The 24,495-nt window shown below is 34.9% G+C and overlaps 2 protein-coding genes across 5 annotated transcripts in view; one reads left to right on the top strand and one right to left on the bottom strand.

The window, feature by feature from the left end:
- LOC123536749 (harmonin-like) overlaps window positions 1-24,495 on the bottom strand; it is a 78,743-nt gene that overhangs the window by 17,994 nt on the left and 36,254 nt on the right. For 2 of the 4 annotated variants that reach the window (XM_045320138.2, XM_045320141.2), the window contains exons 1-10: window positions 13,294-13,469; window positions 12,488-12,555; window positions 10,226-10,309; window positions 8,322-8,449; window positions 4,906-4,979; window positions 4,401-4,509; window positions 4,066-4,090; window positions 1,982-2,042; window positions 1,043-1,125; window positions 531-732 (exon numbers count right to left, since the gene is read on the bottom strand). In XM_045320138.2, coding sequence (XP_045176073.2) covers window positions 531-732; window positions 1,043-1,125; window positions 1,982-2,042; window positions 4,066-4,090; window positions 4,401-4,509; window positions 4,906-4,979; window positions 8,322-8,449; window positions 10,226-10,309; window positions 12,488-12,555; window positions 13,294-13,332 — 873 coding nt within the window. In that variant the 5' untranslated portion in view covers window positions 13,333-13,469. Of the gene's footprint in view, window positions 1-530; window positions 733-1,042; window positions 1,126-1,981; window positions 2,043-4,065; window positions 4,091-4,400; window positions 4,510-4,905; window positions 4,980-8,321; window positions 8,450-10,225; window positions 10,310-12,487; window positions 12,556-13,293; window positions 13,470-24,495 lie in introns of those variants that run through there. The other 2 variants (XM_045320143.2, XM_045320140.2) reach the window with 2 other exon arrangements.
- The window catches only part of LOC123536750 (uncharacterized), a 77,288-nt gene continuing 66,470 nt past the window's right edge, over window positions 13,678-24,495 (top strand). Inside the window, exon 1 of the mRNA XM_053528514.1 lies at window positions 13,678-13,698. The gene's annotated coding sequence lies outside the window, so the exon portion shown is untranslated. The remainder of the gene's footprint in view (window positions 13,699-24,495) is intronic.

Here is a 24,495-nt window from a genome sequence, read left to right as displayed (position 1 = left end):
CTGCAGGACCCACATTCTGTCACATATTTGGACATTTGTTACCATAGAAACCACTTGTTGCCATAGCAATGAAATAAAAGGATTTTCCTTATTGCCATCCACGCTTGTGCAAAGTTTCAGGAAAGAATATCTTTGTACTTTTAAGTTATCAGATGATCCTATTTTGTGTTAATGACTGACAGACAGGCTGCCATTAGTTCCTTCCATCGACTCTGTTAGCCTTGCTGTATAATTATAATCCAATGAATTGGGTCAATAAGTGGGGCTTGAGTGGAAACAAACATTTTTCTTTTTTTTTTTTGATAATGTTTTTGTTGCTTTAATAAATGTATTTACTCACATAGTACTATGTATATTTACTGTAATAACAATAGCACACAATATGATCAAATTGTTTTCTCAATATCATACACAGTCAACATCCCTTGCTTGTCTCATCTCATATAACCTTAACTAAACAAGCTATTTAAATAACAAAGGATTTTTATTTTGTTTCTAGTAGATTTTATTTCTTTCAGTATCAGTCTTACCACTGCTTTCTTGATGACCATGTTAAGTTCTTTGCTTCCTTTAAGTTCTACAATGGCCTCCTTGTGTTTGATTTTCTCAAAACTTTTTCCATTCACTTCCATGATTTGGTCCCCCACTTCTAGGTTGTAATCTTCTCCCAAACTGCCAGGTCGTACAGTCTCGATAAAGATACCAGGGAAATGCGATGGTCCACTGATAATACTAAAGAGAAAATGTGGTTTATCGTTTAATGTTAATGAAACAAGTAACGCACCCAATATAATAAGTATTTCAACTCCTTCAAATCCCTGTTTGAAAACATGTAATAAAGCCATGAAATAGTCTTTAGTCACACAGACACAATACCAGTAGTATACTCAATAAATAACATTTTAAGTGATAATTATTTTGTCCTCTTTTCCATTCATAGAAGAATGTATTTTTTGTCAATAGAATAGCAAACTTCTAAATGGATATTCAACAGTATAAACCTGTATGCTCTGCCATTTCACAATCTAACAAATAAGCATACCTGCACCCAAGACCTGGAGCTCCATGTAGATTAATAAATATCTTCACAAGATTTTCCTGTCCAGGATCGGATGACCTTGACACCTGCAATATATCATTAGACATAGCTTTCTTCAAAGTCTACATAATTTCAATATACAATGTACATAATGAAACTTTTTATCGAAATAGCTCAATTTTGAAGCCATCTGCACAACATTTATCATTAGCTGTATGTGTAAGCATTATATTTACTCTGAAAATGTGATTGTTTCCGCAGTCATACTTCTATTTTCCTGTATTTTCTATACACATGATGTTCACTCACGTACCTATTGTCCTAAAATTTTTGCATATTACAATATACCCATCACTTACAAATTTGCAAATGTAGGAAAGAAGAAGCAAAGCAACTGATTATTTTGCCTGGACATGCCTTTAAATATGGTGTATATATTAAACATTTATCACAGCAATATGGACTGTTTATCTGTAATTTATTCTAAACCAACTGGCAACTGGCTGCAATTTCAGTGTACTGGTAAGACAAAAGATTGGTATGTGTAAAGAAGTTTAACATTTTACTCTGACAAAGCATGACAAAGGTCTCCTTGTGGTTAATGATCTGATATACCACAGATTGCTGTTCAGACCCCAAATATTTGAAGACTTGGGTTGAAGATCTCATTGTTAAACTTACGCATATCTTAAATCTAAACCAAGGTTTATAAGAAAATAAACCAGGCATGGTTAAACTCCTGCATATGTTAACTCTAAACCATGGTTTATTAGAAAATAAACAAGATTCATAAGAAAATAAACCAGCCATTAACTCCTGCATATCTTAACTCTGAATCAGGATTTATAAAAAACTAAACCAGGCCTACTTAAACTCCTGCATATCTGAACTATGAACCATGTTAATAATTTTATTATTTTACTGGTGTCTTATAACAGTTACCTGAGACTTGTTAAGCCCTGGCTTATCCACATACTGCCAAGTAACTGGATCAGTCGGCTTTCTGAAGAAGTATCAAATTTTGAATGTAAATTCATTACAACTATTATTATGGTATATTATTATGTGAAACACGCTCTACAACTTTATTAATCACTAATGACACCTCATTCCAAAAGGAATTCATTGCCACATGTGTATGAGAGAAGTAAGTCTGGCCTTAAATTTTGAAAGAAGTAACTTTTACCATCAGCTGATCTAGGGAGATTTAGGAAGACTTAATAGGATGCTGGGAAACAATTAAGTATATAACTCATGCACAAAGTACAAGCTCTATTTCTGTATTGAAACAATATGATCATTTATTTCATGTTTTACTGCAATGCAACAGGTTTTCTGCTGTTGAACATTTCACTGTTTCAAACAGTGGGATTATTACAATACAATTTCATTGATACTGAATATATGGAGTGTACATATTATACTATAAACAAGAGCTGTCACTAATGGCATCAAATGCCCCCGCAGCGCCTTGACCTTTGACCTGGTGACCTTGACCTTTGACCCCAAAGTCAGTAGGGGTCTTGTACTCAGTAAGTACTATCAGCATGTGAAGTTTGAAGGTCCTGGGTGCAGTGGTTGGCGGGTAAAGTGCCTTCATGCAAAAAGTTAACGTTGTGACAAACGAACGAACGAACTAACGGACGGACAGTTGAAAACTAACATGCCTCCCTTCTGGGGCTTAAAAACAAAAAGCAACACACTCTTACAATATAAAACAAGAGCGCCGCCAAGCGAAAATATACGCCCAAAGGGTTACATCAGAGGATGGGAGTAAAATTTAAAAAACTTGACTGTTGAAGCCCAAAGGACAGGAACAACAAAAAGAAAAAATTCCAAAAAAAAAAAAAAAAAAAAAATTCTAAGTCCACAAAAAAATTCTTACTAGGTAAAGTTATGTCAAAATACATCTAAAAATTGGATGTACCATCCATGTTGTACCACAGAAAAGTGGTCTTGGTTTTTCCCTACTGCCAATAATAAAAAAGTTTCAAAATAAGCTATTTATAGTAACAAAAAAGGGAAGTAATTCAAAAAAATAAATTATTGTAAGGGAACAAAAAGGGATCTGCCAAATAAAAACAAGAGCACTGCAATGCATAGCAATATACACAAAGCAAAGTCATATATGACCTTTGACCCCAAAGTGTGACCTTGACCATAAGGCGAGTCATCCAAAACATGCGCTCTGCACGTAGCCTCAGTGTGGTGAACATTTGTGCCAAGTATCTTTGAAATCCTTCAAGCAGTTCAAGAGTTACAGAGCGGACACGGCAAAATCATATACGACCTTTCACTCCTAAGTGTGACCTTGACCTTGAAGCTAGTCATCCAAAACAAGCGCTCTGCACTTCATTTCAGTGTGGTGAACATTTATGTCAAGTTTCTTTGAAATCCTTCAAGGGGTTCAAGAGTTACAGAGCGGACACGAAATTGCTAACGGACAGACAAACGGACGGACACCGGGACCATAACATAATACGTCCCTTCGGGCATATAAAAAACAATATTTGTTTGCTTTTCATGTAAGAACACGATTATTATACTTAATAGTTAATACTTCTACTTGACTTGTGATTGAGCATTTGGTGACTACTTGGTGAAAGATAATACAATCCTACTGAAAAGCAAACACTACAATTTTGATGTTGGGTTTAACATCGCACTGACATAATTATAGGTCATATGGCAATTTTCCAGCTTTGATGGTGGATGAAGACCCCAGGTGCCCCTCCGTGCATTATTTCATCACGAGCAGGCACCTGGGTTACCAACCTTCCGTAAGCCAGCTGGATGGCTTCCTCACATGAAGAATTCAACACCCCGAGTGAGGCTCGAACCCACATCAATGAGGGGCAAGTGATTTGAAGTCAGCGACCTTAACCACTCAGCCAAGGAGGCCCCACTACAATTTTGACTTTTTTTTTTTTTTTTTAGAAAATATGTATCATTTGCCATACTTGAAATTCGGGATATCAAATTTTGCTGGTATTTTACAAACCACAATCATATAGGTGTTTACTTACTGCTTAATGGGCACCATACCAATATCTGAAATCATAGACAGGGAAATATTGTGTTTAGAGGCATTTAATTTTTTTCAAAAATTTCTTAGTTCTCTCAATCTTAAAACTGACACTTCAGTGTAAAAACCACACTAAGTACAATGGGTATATACAGTCATGTGAATATAGCTACAGACACATTTGCGGAGGAAATGTGGTAATCATGTACTAAGAAATAAATACCATTTTTAATGCTAGAAGTTTCATATTTTTAATTAGAAAATAAATCTGTTTTAATCAATTTACTACGAAAAAATTCAAGCATGTTTAGAGACCAATAATTTGAAAACACATACTTGTGACTTTGAGCTCTATCTCATCCCGCCCCTTTATCAGATTAAGCACCTCCTCATGAATTGCCTGGATGATCGTAAATCCATTAACTCGCACAATCTCATCTCCCATCTAAATATACACCAAAACATTTTACTGGATTATTTAGATTCTCATAAAGACACATTTTATACAAAATTTAGAAAGTATAATGCAACTCTTTTTTCAATCTGATATGTGCATCTGGTATGAGAGGGCAGTTTTGATCATAGGAAATTAGTTTATTTGCAGATTATATATAATAATAACTTAGAAATAATGCAGTAGACAGCTTTCTAGATATCTTAGAAGTGTGATTTTATAAATACATTCTGCCCAGAATTCACTTGAATTATTTCTTTTATTTACAACTATTAAAAACTGAAAATTCCAGAAGCACTTCCTCATAAAGTAAAGTCTCTATCTATGTAGTGCTGCTAGCAGGTTTGCATTGCAAAGCTGCAGAAGAACAAATAAAATAAACGATACCTTGAGCCCTTTATGGTCTGCCTGTGAGCCAGGTTCCACATGTGACACAAATATTCCAACACCATGCTCAAACCCTTCAATAAACAAAACAAAAGCTTCCCAGTTTTTACATGCTGAAGGATCATACTGATACATGTCATCTTCCAAGAATGAAACAAGACCACCATGATGGCCCTGATTTTAACAGTCTGACCTTGTATATATGTCATAATGACCTAATGTCTAACTCATCCTAGATTTCATAAAGAAAAAAACTCTTAGGTTTCATATAGATCAGGTAAAAACTAGAACTGTCACAGGAGTGACTCATACCCCCACCATACGGTCTTGTCACAGAAGACTGGCAACCATAAGGAATCTTAAAATACTTTGGAGTACTTATCCTGGGCTTCCAACATAAGTAATACTAGTATAGTTATAGTTTAATATATTAATCTCTAATATAAGAGATACACTAAAAGTTGAATTACAAAAAATGGTCTTACCGACCCATGTTACACGGAAAAAATGTTTTTACTTTTACATAGGACTTATAATAAAAAAGTAAGAAAAATACCTAAATATGAAAATCTAAAATTAGGATTTCTAAAAATAGACTAATTCTGGAATTTTAAGGGAAGAAACTCGTACAAAGGTTCAAAAAGGTTATTCCCTTTGGCTCTAAGCCATCAGAATGAGTTATAGTGAAAATACATCAAAATTAACCTTAAATTCTAGGTAAAAGGGGACACAATTCAAGAAAAATAGTGCAGAGTTATGCACCTAGTGTACAATGATGTGGGTGATGAGGTGGAACATCTTTTTATGTCGATACAATTCATTCAGTAGTAGTTGAGTTAGTGGAAAATACATCAAAATTACCTTAAATTTTAAGTATAAAAGGGGCAAAATTCATGAAAAATTGGTTGTAAGAGTTTATGCACCTTGTGTCACATGATGTGGGTGATGGTGGAATCTATTTTAAGTTTGAATCAAATCCATTTTGTAATAATTGAGATATAGTGAAAATACATCAAAATCAACTTAAATTCTAAGTAAAAAGGGGCTAATTCACAAAAAATGGTGTCAGAGTAATGCACCTTATGTCACATGATGTGGGTGATGAGGTGGAACATTCTATTTTAGTTTGAATCAAATCATTTAGTAATAACTGGTATAGTGAAATACAACAAAATTTAACCTTAATTCTTAAGTAAAAGGGGACATAATTCATGAACACTTGGTGTCAAGAGTATATTGCACCTTGTGTCCTGATGTGAGCACTGATGTGGGTGATGAGGTGGAACATCTATTTTAAGTTTGAATCAAATCCATTCAGTAGTAACTGAGATAAGTGAAAATACATCAAAATCAACCTTAAATTCTAAGTAAAAAGGGGCATAATTCACAAAAAATGGTGTCAGAGTTATGCACCTTATGTCACATGATGTGGGTGATGAGGTGGAACATCTATTTTAAGTTTGAATCAAATCCATTTAGTAATAACTGAGATATAGTGAAAATACAGCAAAATTAACCTTAAATTCTAAGTAAAAGGGGACATAATTCATGAAAACTTGGTGTCAAGAGTTATGCACCTTGTGTCACATGATGTGGGTGATAAGGTGGAACATGTATTTTAAGTTTGAATCAAATCCATTCGGTAATAACTGAGATAATAGATTTCGGGACGGGACGGGACGCGACAAAACTGACTCCTATATACCCCCCTCAAACATGTTTGGTGGGGGTATAATTATGGTCTCTGGAGTGTTTTCTATTATTTGACCATGTGAGTCACTGACAGTGACCTACTTCTTGACCACAAAGGTACAACTTTGGAACTTAACCTAGCCGTCATAAAGGAAAACATTCTAACCAGGTTTCTAGAGTGTTTCATGGTTTTTCTATGATCTGAGCTGGTGACCTACTTACTGATCCCAGATAACTAAATTTCAAATTTTGCATAAACTTCAAAAACATTCTCACAAGGTTAAAACAGATCAAGCAAAAAATATGGCCTCTACAGCATTAACAAGGTTTTTCTATCATTTCATCTACTCATCAACTTCTTAATATGAGCCCCAATTTCAATCTTGGCTTAGATTTAATTAAAGACAAACATTCTGGGCAAGTTTCATACACCTCGAGCAGAAAAGTAGGTCTCCACAATGCCAACAAAGTTTTTCTTTTATGATGAGACCTAGCATCCTATTTAACAACCCCAGATGACCAAGATTCAAAATTGTCCTAGATTTCATAAAGACAAATGTTCAGACCGAGTTTCGTCTAGATCAGGCAGATAATCTAGCTTCTAAAGTGTTAACAAGGTTTTTCTGTGATTTGACCTAGTTATTTAGTTTTTCCCCCGTATGACCCAGTTTCAGTCTTGATCTAGCTTTAATGAAGACAAACAATCTGACCATGTGTCAAGATCAGGTCAAAAATATAGCCTCAAGAGTGTTAGTAAGGTTTTTCTGACTTGACCTAGTGACCCAGTTTTTGAACCCAGATGAACAAATATCGCATTCATCAAAGACTTTATAAAGACAAACATCTGACTAAGTGTCATTCGCACTGGGCCAAAATTATTGTGTCTTATTATTATTATACCAGATTTATATAGCACCCTTTTCATGATAAACACGTTCAAAGGCGCTTTACATAGTACAAACGCTGCCACACAGGGCGCGAAATTCATCCTCTACTAGTACAGACACAGAGTGATCTGACCAGAGGGACAGAGTGAGATAAAGCCCCAGAACAGATAGAGAGAAATCCTTTTTAGATACAGGCCTGTCCGGCTAACTTAGCCTAGCTCTTTGCAAACAGACAGGTTCTTTAACGTGCCCACTGTATAGCACCGATACACGCAAAGCCGTCTTTCCTTGGAAGAACCAGTACAGGCCTCTTAGTTAGGTGGGAGACACTCAAGAGCATCTCAGAAATTTCCAGTGCCTGGACCAGGATTCAAACCCCGGACCTCTGGATTGACAGTCAAGCGTGTTAAGACTAGACCACCTGCCCACCCTAGAGTTCTGATGAACCAATTGGGGACACCAGACAATGGACACCAGATCATCCACCCATATTTACAGCTACCTTTAACCTTTCAGTTAAATTTGAAATTAAAGTCTGGTTCTAGTCTGACAATTAAGAATCAATTTAACCAGTACTCTAAAGTATAGGGAATTATATTGAGTACATATCTAGTAAGTAGGCAGAATAATATTGCTACAACCCACTGGGTGTCAGGATCCAATCTTTTTGCTGTTTTTGACTGATACATGGTTAATACTCTACTACAATCTGACTTGTAAATACTCAGCCAGTTCAAAACAAACACAGACTGTTAACATATTTTCACCAATATCTGAAATTGCAACATGTGCCCGCCATGTTTGACCGTATCTCTGTTTACTGCCCGTATATCATACCTCCTCTAACAGCAAATCCAAAACTTTCTGTTGTCCTCCGGCGTAATTTGATCACCCGTAACCTTTGACCTGGAGCTTTTGGTGCAAGTTTATCATAATGCTGCTGGTGTTGGGGGCGTATCAGAGGTCTGAAAGAAGAAAATGACAGAAATGAAATTCAGTTTAAAATTCAATTTCCCATACTTTAGAATGACTGCTTGATTTTCAGTATTCTTGGAAGCAGAAAAACAGGTCAGTAGCCCAATGTTTTCAAAAAATAATAAATCCCATACCATTCTATACTACTGAATACTTGAGATATTCTCACAAAGTTGTCCTACTTTGTGAAATTTCAGTACTGCGACATTATTGCAAACGCATTAAAACGAAGATAAATAATGGTTCTTTTAAAATAATTGATAAAGGTGATGTTCTGTACAAAAGTATGACCCCTTCATGTAGTCCTTTTCTCATATCAAAAAATTGACAGTCCTTTTGTAGAAAACATACATGTCTTAAATTTAATGCTGTTCAATTTTCAAGTAAAACAACTCTTTCTGTATATGATTTAATGATGTTCAAATTTCTTGAAAAAAAAATGACTATCTAGATGTTAAAACTGTACCTCTCCTTTCTTGTAACCCAAGAATACTGGGCATGAGCTCTCTTAACCAGTGGTCTCTTAGGTTTATTTTTCCTACCCCCAAAACAATCCATCAAAATTTCTTTACATAAATAAATTAGTCCTTAATTTTCATATAATTCCACCTTGCTTAACTGCTCAACACTTGTAGATCAAAAGAGAACATCAATAGAAATGTCAAATCTCTCTGTACCAAGACTATGAATTACTGGTACATTGTAATTAGTTGGGCCAGTGTAAGATATTACAGAACCATAAATATTTTATGAAGTATGGAAGCTTTAACTGTCCTATCTGTTCAACATCTAAGATACTGACCACCAGTATCAATAATTCATTTATCTTCTTGCAGCCAAATAATAACTTCCACAATCAAACCTGCAAATTAACCTTTACATCCCTGTCAGTCAATTAGGGCATTTTAAACATTAATCAGCTGGTAATATCACTGCTATTCAAACCAATTTACAAATTAGCAGTTAATCCTATTCCTGAATACTGGGTTTAGTTTTATAGACAGCACCCCAATCCCCTGTTCAAAGTAGTCAATTTAGCCATTCATATCCTTGAATTTTTTTTCCAAAAATCAAAGCTTGACAGAGTTGAAATGGAACATTAGTCAATATTTTCAAAAACAGTCTGAAAATATCATATGTGTGTGATGCTACTTATGACATCACATTAATGGATCACAAAGTCCATAAACATTAATAATTTTAAAATTTACTCCACCAAACAAAGAAATGTGTATCATTCTATCAGTAAATGTAAGTATACAAGAAGAAGATTATTGAACGACCGGTGTAAGGTTGGTTTGATCCCGCTAATGGCACTACCTGCCGCATAGCAACCAGCATCAAGTTGCACTCATTTTGTGACTTTTTACTGTTGGGTTATTGAAACTGACACCGCTCAATGAATTTATGCCCAATTATCATTATCATGTTTTATTTATGTTAACTGTTAATTGTGTGTCCAATTTTCTTTGAAATAATATTTTACATGAAAGTTAACAATAAGTGTGGAGTTAGAACAAGAGCTGTCTAATGACACTGAAATCAACTATTTAAAGCCCTTCCACATAAAAGTATTTAAAACATCTGTGGGGGTTTTCAAATGATAAGCACAATCAACATAGGGTTTTGAAATGTCTAATATCAGTTTTCACTGCTTTCGAAAATTTTCATCTGAACTGTTAACAGTAGGTTTAAAGCAGATCCTAAAAAACTGAACTGCTACAGTCATAAATCCCTGAATTACGATATAAGGCAATATATGTTACCTGATTGTGTCATAAATTTCCAGTTTAGATGGCTCATTGATAAGTCTCTTGAGATCATTGACAAGTCTTATCACATCTGAGGACCTGAAAACCAAATTATCATTTTATAAGCTTTTTTTTCAAGTATGCGTTTTTTTTTTTTTTATTTCTTCCCTATATTTCCTTGTAACATATCCTGTGAAATCGTCAAATTGTTTCCACATAATGTTTCATGGTTTTGGGCAAAATGGATATTTTGTGGAAATAGGACTTTGTGGATAATCACAAAGATAAAATAAACTCCTGTCACTGAACATAGTTTCATGACTCTAGGTGAAATATTTTTTAAGTCCCCAACAAATATAATGACTAAAATTGGATGTTTAGGGACAGCATGATAACTTTTGTCTGCCGCTGTCACATTAGACTGATAACAACTATAAACTATCAGATCACAGAATAAGCCATTCCAATACTTAGGCAAAAGAGTAAGATTGAAAGTTGAAAAGCCACAGAATATACTGGTCTTCGTTTACATGAATTATCTGGTAGGCTACTGGCTACTAAATTGTGAAACAAGTGTCTGTCAAGCAAAAAATTACCATCTACAGTAAGCCATTGTATTTAATGACAATCAGAAAAATGCATGTGACACTAAAAGAGCTGAAAATACATCACTAAATAATTAATTAATAATTAAAGGCGCTCGCTACAGTTTTTCCGGATGGGTCGATATTTACCCCAACACCGTGTCAATTTGGTTGTGTTTCTAATCGATGTAGCTCACTGCAGAGTTGGAGCGGTCTTCTGCGCATGACCGGAAGTGATTATCTAATGTCGCGCATGGCAAAAATTCGCAAATTATTGTATATTCGCATGCATTTAATGTATAAAATGTATAATATACTGACTAAAGTTTAGGGTAAGTATCACCATGCTTACAAAATATATACATTTAAAGTACTTTTAGTTCAAATTGCTTCAATCCAACATATACTGGAGTCTGTAATTTATACCGGCGCTCCAACTCTGCATTCAGTCACAGCTGTTTCTAATCCCGTACCGTACTCATACCGTACATCCATATTCGTAAACTATAGGTTTTGTTCGGAGAAAGGCGGAAACTTTCATCGTTCTATGACATCAAAATGCTTCAGAAACACCTTAAAATCCGCTTATTAAGAAATCTGCCGTTTGATAATTTGATATATCTCTAAGTCATTTGCTCAAACACTGAAAAAGTATTTCGTACCAACCTGCGTTGTATAAATGCCCGCCACGGAGAAAGGCGGAAACTTTCACCGTTCTATGACATCAAAATGCTTCAGAAACACCTTAAAATCCGCTTATTAAGAAATCTGCCATTTGATAATTTGATATATCTCTAAGTCATTTGTTCAAACACTGAAAAAGTATTTCGTACCAACCTGCGTTGTATAAATGCCTGCCACACTCCACCTCGTAATTTGATTTTAGCAAAATCTAATATGGTGACCTATCAATTTTCTTTTTGTTTTAGATTAGGTAGACATAACCAAAGGTATGTGCAGAGTTTGATTAAATTCTATTATGTGAAACTCGATAACATAGCAGAAGTACCAACTTAAAATTGACAAAAATATGCAAAAATAGCCCTTATAATGAGTCTGCTGAACAAGTATTCCTTTCTTTACAAAATCATTTTCTTTTGATTTCTCTGAGCATGTTTCAAATAGATATATTGTTTTCCATTATAAAAATGCTTAGATATCAAATTTATGCTGATTATTGAACTTTACTGAAATATATTTTAGGATTATAGAAATTTTGAAAAATGTTAAAAATAGCACCATATCTAGGGGCAAATTAAATTGAAACAAAGCTGGTGACCTAGTATTTTTATTTCATTTTTCAATACATCATAACATGATCTTTTAATACAAAACATTTCATCAAAATCTATTATTGAGAAAAAAATTACGAAACTGTAGCGAGCGTCCTTAAATACCTATGAAAAAATATCAGAGCTAACCATATACCATAATAATATCCTTGTCTGGACAAAGTTTGTGGATACAAGGAACAACCATTTGTCCCTCTTTCCCTGTCCTTCTCTTACATGCCACATGGACATGAAGGATTTAGCTATCATTAATGACTGCAAGAGGCATTTATCATCACAGTCATTTTAAGTTTTTCTATTTTATCAAAATTACTCACAAAATGAAAAAAGACGTAAGTGGAACACACAACCCAACACAGAGTAGGTTTACGTCATTTATTATTTAGAATTATGATACTTACGTTTGATATTTTTTCAAAGCCTCAAACAAGGAGTCCCTTTCCTGCTCAGATGTAATCAGCTCATTCACCTAAAATAAACAACAACAACACTCCAATCATACTGAAACTAATTACAATGTTACAGAACTTTGCAAGCCTTTTAAAGTCAAGCCCTAACAAGCAGGAATATTTCAAGGGTCTTGGGGAAGTCATGATGGGTGTCTCTACAAATAAAAGCCTTTTCATAAACTGTGAATAATAACAAAATGCCATAACTATGTGAATTATCATATTTTCAAAAATTTAATTTTACATACTATGGCTATTTGTCTGAAAAACTGATCCAGTGCCGACTTTCCTGACATCCATACTGATAGCAGACTGTCCCTAGGATTTTTGCTACATTTTCATTTGAAATATAATGATTGTTGCCAGTCTATATCCCAAAATTATCTAAAGATAATCGGATTATCATTTCTCTGAGAAACTTTCTAAAACGGGACGGCTTTAGTCTATTTACAGTGTATTGGCTAGTCTATACAGATGGACAATGACAAGATCTGTAATTTAGCAGAATGTAGCCCTTCCCCGAAACTGCACCCCCCTCCCGCCACCATGAACACACAACTCTGTCTTCTTTAAAGGGATAGAATAAGGTATAAAATCATTCATAGATCTGTTTTACACAAGGAACAAGTTTGTACTAGTACAAAATAGAGAACACCGGAAAGTTGAATTAACAATCATTATATATACCAGCTCATCTAAAATAATGTTGAAAAAAATGCATTTAAACTCTGTTCAACCTAATAAAATCAAAATACTACCTTTCCATCAAACGCCAGGTAAGAACTGGAAATATCCATTATCCGAAAAAGAAAAGAGAACGTAATTTCCTTTAGATAGAAGACAAGTCATGAACTAAACTTCAAAAGCAAGATAGGTTTCCGTTTAGTCTGATAAAAAATGGAAGAAACAAAAATCCCAAAACTGATTACAGTCTGGCTTAAAAGGAATTTCTGTAACAAATGTCAGGATGTTATCTAACACAAACTTTGTTATCAGCTTGTTATAGCTGTATTGTTGCATATAAACTGCAGGTAAGATTATTCAAAAGTTACAATAGCTGTTATCTTGTAAGGTAGAGTTCAAATACATATAATAAAATATATGGATATGTTTCTTTCATTAAGCTTAGAGATTCATCTCCAGAAAAAAAAACAACTAAAAAGGTTAGTATACATCATATAATTTGAAAACAAAACTGGGAGTGGAAAATTAAATACTCAATATATTTTACATGTGCTAAGGTAAAATGGGGTACTTGGGTCAGTATATATCTCTACAAGACTAGATCTGTTGCAAGGACATCCCGCTCAACCATTCAAAATGTTTGCTAAAGAAAGAAGTGAAGAAAAAAACAGTGGATGGAATAGATAGCTCATGGACAGATTATTTCATAAATTATAGTAGATAGGGGTTGCTTCTTTAAATGGGAGAGGGGAGAAATTGAAAATGGGAGCATGAAAAACAAGAGGACAATGATGGCTTTAAATTACTCACATGAATACTATTGTGCTCTTAAAGACAAGACCAAAATGGCATTATTACTATATTTGTAAAGTCAAAATAATGATATTAAAACATATTACACTCTAAATAATTCAAAATAATGTCTTAAAATTAGCGTGAAATATTCAGTTCACTTTAATCATGGTCAAATATCTCAAAAATTAGCATACAAACCTCACATTTTATTTCACCACATTATAGGCCATACGTTTATTTACAACTGTGAGAAGTTTAATCAAAATCTACATTGTTGAAAAACTTCTATTCGTGAAAATGTTTTGAAAGTTATAATTTTCACATTGACTCCCATTATGAAAAATTGTGTGGTCTAAATTTTTCAAATCAGTCTATTAAACAAGAGGACCATGATGGTCCTGAATCGCTCACCTCTTCCCACATGACCCAGTTTTGAGTATGACATCGTTTTTTCTATTATTTGACATAGTGACCTAGTTTTTGAGCTCATGTGACCCAGTTTTGAACTTGACCTAGATATTATCAAGATAAAAATTCTGACCAATTTTCATGAAGATCCATTGAAAAATATGGTCTCTAGAGAGGTCACAAGGTTTTTCTATTATTTGACCTATTGACCTAGTTTTCGAAGGTACGTGACCCTGTTTTGAACTTTATCTAGATATCATCAAGGTGAACATTCTCACTAATTTTCATGAAGATCTCATGAAAAATATGGCCTCTAGAAAGGTCACAAGGTTTTTCTATTTTTATACCTATTGGCCTAGTTTTTGACCGCACGTGACCCAGTTTCGAAAATGACCTAGACATCATCAAGCTGAACATTCAGATCAATTTTCATGAAGATCCATTGAAAAATATGGCCTCTAGAGAGGTCAAAAGATTTTAATAATTTTAGACCTACTGACCTAGTTTTTGAACGCAGTTGACCCAGTTTCAAACCTGACCTAGATTTCATCAAGATGAACATTCAGACCAACTTTCATACAGATCCCATGAAAAGTATGGCCTCTAGAGAGGTCACAAGGTTTTTTTATTATTTGACCTACTGACCTAGTTTTTTAAGGCATGTGACCCAGTTTCAAACTTGACCTAGATATCATCAAGGTAAAAATTCTGACCAATTTTCATGAAGATCCATTCAAGGGTATGGTCTCTAGACCTAGTTTTTAATCGCAGGTAACCCAGTTTCAAACTTGACCTATATATCATCAAGATAAACATTCAGACCAACTTTCATACAGATCCCATGAAAAATATGGCCTCTAGAGAGGTCACAACGTTTTTTCAATATTTGACCTACTGACCTACTTTTTGATGGCACGTGACCCACTTTCAAACCTGACCTAGATATCATTAAGATGAACATTCAGACCAATTTTTATGGAGATCCATTCACAAGTATGGCCTCTAGAGAGGTCACAAGGTTTTTCTATTTTTAGACCTACTGACCTAGTTTTTGACCGCACATGACCCTGTTTCGAACTTGACCTAGATATCATCAAGATGAACATTCAGACCAACTTTCATACAGATCCCATGAAAAATATGGCCTTTAGAGAGGTCACAAGGTTTTTCTATTATTTGACCTACTGACCTATTTTTTGATGGCACTTGACCCACTTTCGAACTTGACCTAGATATCATCAAGATGAACATTCAGACCATCTTTCATACAAATCCCATGAAAAATATGGCCTCTAGAGAGGTCACAAGGTTTTTCTATTATTTGACCTACTGACCTAGTTTTTGATGGCACGTGACCCAGTTTCGAAACTGACCTAGATATTATCAAGGTGAACGTTCTGACCAATTTTTATGAAGATCTCATGAAATATATGGCCTCTAGAGAGGTCACAAGGTTTTTCTATTTTTAGACCTACTGACCTAGTTTTTGAAGGCATGTGACCCAGTTTCGAACCTGACCTAGATATCATCAAGCTGAACATTCTGACCAATTTTCTTTAAGATCTTGTGAAATATATGGCCTCTAGAGAGGTCACAAGGTTTTTCTATTTTTAGACCTACTGACCTAGTTTTTGATGGCACGTGAACCAGTTTCAAACTTGACCTAGATATCATCAAGATGAACATTCTGACCAACTTTCATAAAGATCCCACAAAAAATGTGACCTCTAGAGTGGTCACAAGCAAAAGTTTACGGACGGACGCACGACGGACGCCGCGCGATCACAGAATCAAGCACATGACCCTATCCTTTTTATTTTCTGAATTTTCTAGGTATATTCTGAAGTTTTGAAAAATCAGAGTTTAATCAAATTCTACATTGTAGAAAAAAGTTTGATCCAAACGTGCAGAATCACCTTAAAAATTGGTCAAGAAATAATGTCTAAATGGTGGTCAGGCGATAAAATACAACAAACTGCTTAATCAAGGTAAATAATTCTTAATAAACCTTTATGACGAATTACATTCTGCCTGTGAAACAATGAAAGTGCTAAAATGCTAACATAGTAAAATACATCATTTTGGATAAATCAAGGGCAAATTTATAATCAAACTGGACTGAAAACTTATGGGGATATTTCTGCTGTTCCCTCAAAGGGTGGTATATCGAGATGTGTGCCATAATTAGTCTTGATTATTCAGGCAATTATATTATTATAAATTATTATACTGAAGTTGACAAGATCCCATAGCACTTATCGAATAAGACAGAGGTTGAGAATTTACAACAGTATCTATAATGTTTATGAAAAACTAAATTTGTTTGCAGTCACCTTTCTGGTTTTGACAATAAATGATGTAATGGAAAAACTGCAATAGAAACACTACAAAACATTATTGTGTAAATCTGACATCATCAACATGTCAATTATTGCACCAAAATAACAGCTTTAATATTTCTTTTATTCTGTTTATACTAATTTTGACCCAGCACTGGTTACAATTTGACTTTAGGTAATTTGTTTTGAGCTCGTCAGGCTTTTGGATATGGCATTCAAAATGCCCCCAACCTGACCTGAAACTATTGTCTTTGAAGACCAGGTAACCTCAGTTATCTGGAAAAATTTCTGCTAGATTGATAGGTTTCCATGCAATGTTTGGCTTGACCTGCTGGATGACTTGGTGTAGAATTTTGTTCCTTATTGACCTGCAGTTAATGTTAAGGAGAGTGAGCCTTTCAGGTTTTCAAAACTACTACCGTAAGCTGAACATAGAAATGCTCAATTCTCATGTCCTAAACTATCCCATTTTGATTTTGTTTAACCGGCATACACAACCAACAAAGCAATGCTAAAAAATGAAGACAGGTCACCGACTGCAAAAGTTTTGAGAATCCAACGGAATGATATGGATCTAATATTATTTCACTTTATAGCGTGTTAAAAGTTCCTTTGATATGATTAACAATCTGGAATAACATACCTAATCACATATGCTCATCTGATACTCTCGCAAAATTCAAATTTCCTATCTTCAATGGCATTTTTCCCAACCAAAATAAGTATCAGAAAATACTGTCTAACAAATTCTTTAAAGTTCCGAAATATGCAGACTGTTAATGTATGTCATTAACTTTACTTACAATATTTTGTTTGTTTCTACATGTATATAATATTGCTTTTGTTGTAATAGTAGTTATGATTCATATCATAACTTTGTCATGTTTTTTTTAAATATTTTCTCTCATTATTGTTTATAAATCATGTTTATTGTACTTGTACATATCTATACAGTGGACCATATTGTAAATTGGCTCTGCCAAATATGTCATCCACTATAAATAAAGTCATTACTTACTTACTTAAACTTAAATTATTGACAATAATTTCATTAGAAGAAGACATCAATATATAGAACTTGTGTACATTGACATTCGTAAAGAATTTGTAAGGAATATACTTATGCCTGAGATCGCTATACACAGGACATTTAAGAACAAAATGATACTCTGTCTCTATATCGCCTTGACAAAGTCTGCAAATACGTTGATGCCTAGGAATATTATTATATCGTCCTATTTCAATATCCAAATCATGTGCTGAACATCTTAGTTTACTTAAAGCACTTCTAAATTTTCGAATATTTACACAATTCAGATAACATTCATGTTCAAACCGTAATTTAAAACAAGCATATGTGCTGAGTTTACTACTATCTCTAACCTTGCCAAACCATTCTTGGATACATTGGTCAATCAGTCTGCCTACAAAATTCTTAATAAATACATTTTCATCATGCACATTCTGTTCCAACCAAACATATCCGAAGCCTACATTATTCAGTAAACTTTTGACTCTTGTAGCCCAGTTATTTTGACCACTTTGGTCTAAAATATACATCATATCATACGCTTTACGGACATATCTACTTTGATCTAGCTTTAATATGCGTAGCCAGTATTTTATTACTCTTTTAGCCGTAGAAACAAACATAGGATGTCTACCACAATCTTCTACAACCGCTGCATTGCATGTCCTACGAGGAGTACACATGTATCGTTTACAGGCGTATATCTGAGTCTGTTCAACTGATTGCATCTTATTTGTGCCCCAGATTTCCGATCCGTACAACAACACTGGTGAAATTTTCGAATCAAATATTTTGAAATACGCTTCCTTAGTCAACTGACCATATTTATACAATTTTGAAAGTAAATGTACAAGGACTCGCTTCCCTTTCAGCGCTTGTTCATTTGCCATTTTTGTTAAAGCTAGCTGGTTAGTGAATAGAACACCAACATATGAAAACGCTTTTACTACTTCAACTGGTTCATTCTTGTAGGTCCATCGTTCAGCTCTCGATAAAACGCCACCATTTTTATGTACCATGATTTTTGTCTTATTAACATTTACACGCAAGTTATAATCGTCACAGAAGGTGCTTAATATATTTAGTAAACGTTGCAAACCAACAACTGTATCCGCTGTCAAAGCTAAATCATCAGCAAAGAATAATGATAATATTTCTTCCGTGTGTGGGAAGAGCTGTATACCTGCATATCCTGATTCTCCAATCCGCTTAACAAGATCGTTTATGAACAGGATAAACATAATCGGACTCCCAGAGCAACCTTGCTTTAATCCGAGAGGACACATAAAACTCCCCGTCATATCTCCATTAGAACACCGTACCTTAGCCTTTACTAATGTATACATGGCTTTGATAGTATTATAGAGTTTTCCATGTACCCCATTTGATGACAATACTTAGAACAATTTTGGTCTGTTAATCAAGTCAAACGCCTTCTTAAAATCTACATATGCAACGTATAATTTGCCACCTTTTTTCGCCAACTGTTTGTCAATTAAAGCTTGCAAAACAAAGGCGTTATCTACTGTTCTGTACCCTTCTCTAAATCCTGCCTGTGGCTCCCCTATCTTCTCATATATATTTACGTAAAACGTCAAACGCCGACAGATAACGTTTGTATATATTTTACCAAGTACATTTAAAAGAGATATTCCTCTATAATTATCAGGTACGTTCCTATTTCCCTTTTTATATATTGGTACTACGATTGATTCACACCATTGTTCTGGATATATACCATCACTAAATATCCTATTAAATAATTTTATAATTAACAGGTTATTATTTAATTATGTAATTATTTTATAACATGTAATTTTTCTTTTTTTTCTTACCTGGAAAGTCAGCAATGTTCACATATTCCTACCTGTATTCTACTAGTATGCCAAGGTTGTGTGGTTCATATGTTACAGATGTATGCAACAAATGTAAAAGATGTTAGTATTGTCCTTAAAAAGTTTATGCTTGGTGTGTAGGAACTGAATTTCAGATAGGCATCACATGTTGAATAGTCAGCCTTTGCATATATATGTAATACATATAGGGAATCTGCATCACACTTTTGTGCCTGGCACAAAGGTAGTGGACTGTGCACATAGTACGTAACACATATTGTGCCTGGCACAAAATTATTGCAGTACATATAGTATGCAACTCACTAAGTGATTGGACTGTGCACAAAGTTAGTGGGCTGTGCCTAAAGTTACTTATTTTGTGCCTGCAAAAAGTTATTGCTATACATATAGTATAACTCACTTTGTGCCTGGCACAAAGTAGTGGACAGGCAGAAGTATGTAACTCACTTTGTGGTTTAATAATCAATAGGATGTTGCGACTTTGTGCCCGACAAAGTAAGTGGAAAATGACTAACTTTGTGCTGGCACAAACTAATTTGTCTATGTATGATCTTGCTCATTTTGTACCTTGCCAAATGAGTAGACAATGGACTCACATTGTGCCTGGCAAATGTTGTTATGTGCACATAGTATGAAACTCACTTTGTTTTTGGTCAAAATCACTGTGAATAACTCATTTCTCCCTGGAATTAACTATGTACTATACTCGTGTATGTGAATATTGGTGGTAATAGTGACTATGCTAAGGCTGCAGATGATTGAAATTTATAAAACAGAACAAGATTGATCACAACCACACAGCTGTCTTTCTTTTTGCAGGTTGAGAATCAAATGACATCACATAACTGTTATAAAGATATATGTTACATGTGTGCAACAGTTGCTGTTTTTTTTCTTTGCATATGTATGTATTCATGAAAAAATTTTCAGAAACACATGTTTGATCCTAATAAATAATTTTTTCCCATTACGTTAAATTTTTACCAAAATTATAACTTGTGCATGAATGTATAAAGTGGATTTTCAGTACATACAATTGAGTAATAAATATTTAAACACAGAAATAACCTCACATAAGTGGTTTATTAAGAGAAAGATTATTTTTATTTTAAATTTTAAAACAAGTGATGAAGTATTGCCAATGCTACAAGTCCCTACTGGCAAGGCACCTAATTTTTGCTCTGCAGTATAACATAATGAACTGATTCTGTCAATGAGTATACACAATATTGTACTACATATACATATGTTTAAAAACACACTGGATTAATAATTGTGATATATAAAACCCACAGTTGTTTCATATTGAATTTTTTTGGTGATTATAAAATGTTATCATGTAAGTTATTTATAGTAACAACAAAGGGAATTTAATCTTTAAAAAAAACAAAACAAAAAAAAAAAAAATCTATTAATATAGTCCACAATAAAACTTTACGGGTTTGGGACAGGTCAAATACATAAAATTGTTGTAAACATGCTTTGCTGTACCCAGAAAAGGGGTCTCGTTTTTCTCTCCGCCAGTAATAAAAAAGTTACAATAAACATTTTATAGTAAAACAAAGGACGTAATTCTAAAAACAAGGGGCCTCATGGTGGTGAACATTTGTTCAAGTTACATCAAATCCCTCCATGCATGAAGAGAATGTTCGTACAAATAATTCTGAATTGCCTTGATCTAAATAATGACCTTGACCTAGATCTAGGGACTGTTCTTGCGCTGACATGTTGTCTCATCCAGGGCAATTTTTGTGCCAACTGATTTTAAATCCTGCTTTGCATGACAAAGTATGGGACAGGACAGGCCATAAACATCTCATGACCTTTGAATGTCAAGTGTGACCTTGACCTTTAAGCTAGGTACCGGGTGTTGCGCATGACACGTCGTCTACATGGAAACACATTTGTGCCAAGTAATATTAAAATCCCCATGGATGGCACAGTTATGGACGGGACAGGAAAAAAACCTGTTACCTTTGACCCCAATTGTGACCTTGACCTTTGAGCTAGGGTCCGGATTGGCGCATGACCCTCGTCTTCTACTTGGGAACACTTTGCCAAGTTTATTAAAATCCCTTATGATGACAGAGTTATGGACCAGACACAAAACAGACCCATGTCATGCTATGTACCATTTGACTGCTTAGTGTGACCTTGACCTTTGAGCTACGGGTCTAAAGTTGTGCATGACACATCGTCTTATATGAGGTACATTTCTGCCAAGTATATTAAAATCCTTCATAGTGGCGAGAGTTATGGACCGGACAGGAAAAAGCTTGTTGACCTTTGACTCCAATTTGACTTGACCTTTAAGCTAGGGGTCCAGGTTTGCGCATGACACGTCGTCCTCAGGGGGAACATTTGTGCCAAGTATATTAAAATCTCCTTCATGGATGGGAGAGTTATGACCGGACAGGAAAAAAGCCTTTTTGACCTTTGACCTCCAATGTGCCCTTGACCTTTAAGCTAGGGCCCGGATTTGCGCTGAACATCATCTCATAATGGGGAAACATTTGTGCCTAGTAATACTAAAATCCCTTCAAGGATGGGAGAGTTTGGACCGGACAGGAAAAAAAGCCTGTTGACCTTTGACCTCCAATTGTTGACTTGACTTTGACCGACACGAAAATTTCGCTGACGCCCGGATGACGGAAAAGTGCATTCCTATAGTCCCCGAAACTGTTTTCAACAGTAGGGGACTACTAACTGTAGATTATATACAAATTTAATTTCAAAGTTAACGGCATTAGAACCCCAATTGTTTCGCATGCTATAAGATTATTTATACATGCCAACTATTTTATTAGTAATCACATAATAGGGATTTCTATCAATTAGATGTGACAGTATATATTGTTCAAAATCTTATTGGTAGTAAAAAACTGAATTGCAGGGCCCTCTTGCCTGTTGAATAAACTGCGGAGGTTTCATGATGTCATATCATTTCCAGTTTTGTTCCAATTTATATAAACATTGATGGAACTGTTTATATTAGAAATAATAACATCGGTGATTTGAGCTGAAAATCATGCTTGGAGTTCAGAGCGAAGGAATTATTCAACGGGGGCGTAGCCTGAGTGATAAAATGCTACGCATTTTGAACGACAAAGTGATTTATTCTAGAGCAAATCACTAAATGAGATATATTATTTCGATTCTAACAAGTTATCAAGACTTTAAAGTACAACCTTGTCGGATGCACTAAATATTTGCCCTTTCAATTGGGTTCTTTTCCAGCGCGGCACCGCTGCTTGAGGCTATGACGAATAATTGTGACTTCAGAACAGTTGAATTGTTGTTTAATTATTCACTGTTTCCGGCCGTCTTTGTTGAATAGCAAAATGAACGGATCGTGTTAGAATGTCATGCAACACAAACACATTATGTACATAATAATTACTGTGAAATCATTAAATTTTGCTGGTATGAAATTTGGGCGCTAACATGAAAAGTGACTGTTTCGCACAGACATTAATTCGCGCATTTTCAGTTAATAAATGAAAAAGTAAATAAACAAGAGCTGTCTCCATAGGATGACACATGCCCCCGATGGCACTTTGAATGAATAGTTATAGCCGATATAAGAGTTAAGGACCTTTGTCCTACGCATCTGGGTCTTGCGCCGACAAGTTCGTCTTACTGTGGTACACATTCATGCCCAATAATTTTAAAATCCATGCATGAATGACATAGATATGGACAGGACATGCCCATCAATGCACTATCATGAAATATGACCTTTAACGTGTAAGTGTGTCCTTGACCTTTGAGCTACGGACCTGGGTCTTGTGCACGACACGTCGTCTTACTGTGGTACACATTCATGCTAAGTTATTTGAAAATCCATCCATGGATGACAAACATATGGACCGGACACGAATGCACTATCATGAAAAATGACCTTTAACGTCTAAGTGTGACCTTGACCTTTGAGCTACGGACCTGGGTCTTGCGCGCGACCCGTCGTCTTACTGTGGTACACATTTATGCCAAGTTATTTGAAAATCCAACAATCGATGACAAAGATATGGACCAGACACTAATGCAGCATCATGAAAAATGACCTTTAATGTCTAAGTGTGACCTTGACCTTTGAGCTACTGACCTGGGTCTTGCGCGCGACACGTCGTCTTACTGTGGTACACATTCATGCCAAGTTATTTGAAAATCCATCCATCGATGACAAAGATATGGACCGGACACGAAAATTGCGGACAGACAGACTGACAGACCGACAGACGGTTCAAAAACTATATGCCTCCCTTCGGGGGCTTAAAAATAATAATAGCACGGTCTTAAATTCGCGCATCGCTCCTAGCGCATAATACGTGAAAATTAGTCCTACGCGAATAAAAATGATTTCACAGTATTACATCCAAATGTCGAAATTTCTCTGAACTCTAGACCAGAAAATGAAATAAAATATGAAACTATCTGGTTCAAAACTTCAAAGATACAGGTAATAATCCTTGGAATATGTGTTTAAATCAAAATAATCAAGACAGTAAGTCTCAGACAGTGGTTTGCTTTTGAACAAAACCATGTTTATTACTATATCACTTGGCTTCACTCTTGTGATGAATTTTCTATGTATCTGAACAAAAGGGAATCACTACCTGAGATAAATATATTTATATAAGTTATAAAATAATTTGACGACAATTTTCCAATGAACAAGGCAGTCTGAAAGACAGGTAAATCCCCCGCCACTGTTATAGATAGTGAAAGGGTAAACCTTTGACCTTTAGCTGTGACCTTGTAATTTGTTAAAATCATGTCCCCTGGGTTTAAAATTGACCCCGTCCCAGGAGGTGTACGAGTTCATATCATGATAAAGACTCATGCAAG

This window comes from Mercenaria mercenaria, chromosome 17 (genome assembly GCF_021730395.1).
Source record: "Mercenaria mercenaria strain notata chromosome 17, MADL_Memer_1, whole genome shotgun sequence".
Taxonomy (NCBI): Eukaryota; Metazoa; Mollusca; class Bivalvia; order Venerida; family Veneridae; genus Mercenaria; species Mercenaria mercenaria.
The sequence above is the reverse complement of the archived record's forward strand: the minus strand, read 5'-3'. Positions and strand labels throughout refer to the sequence as shown.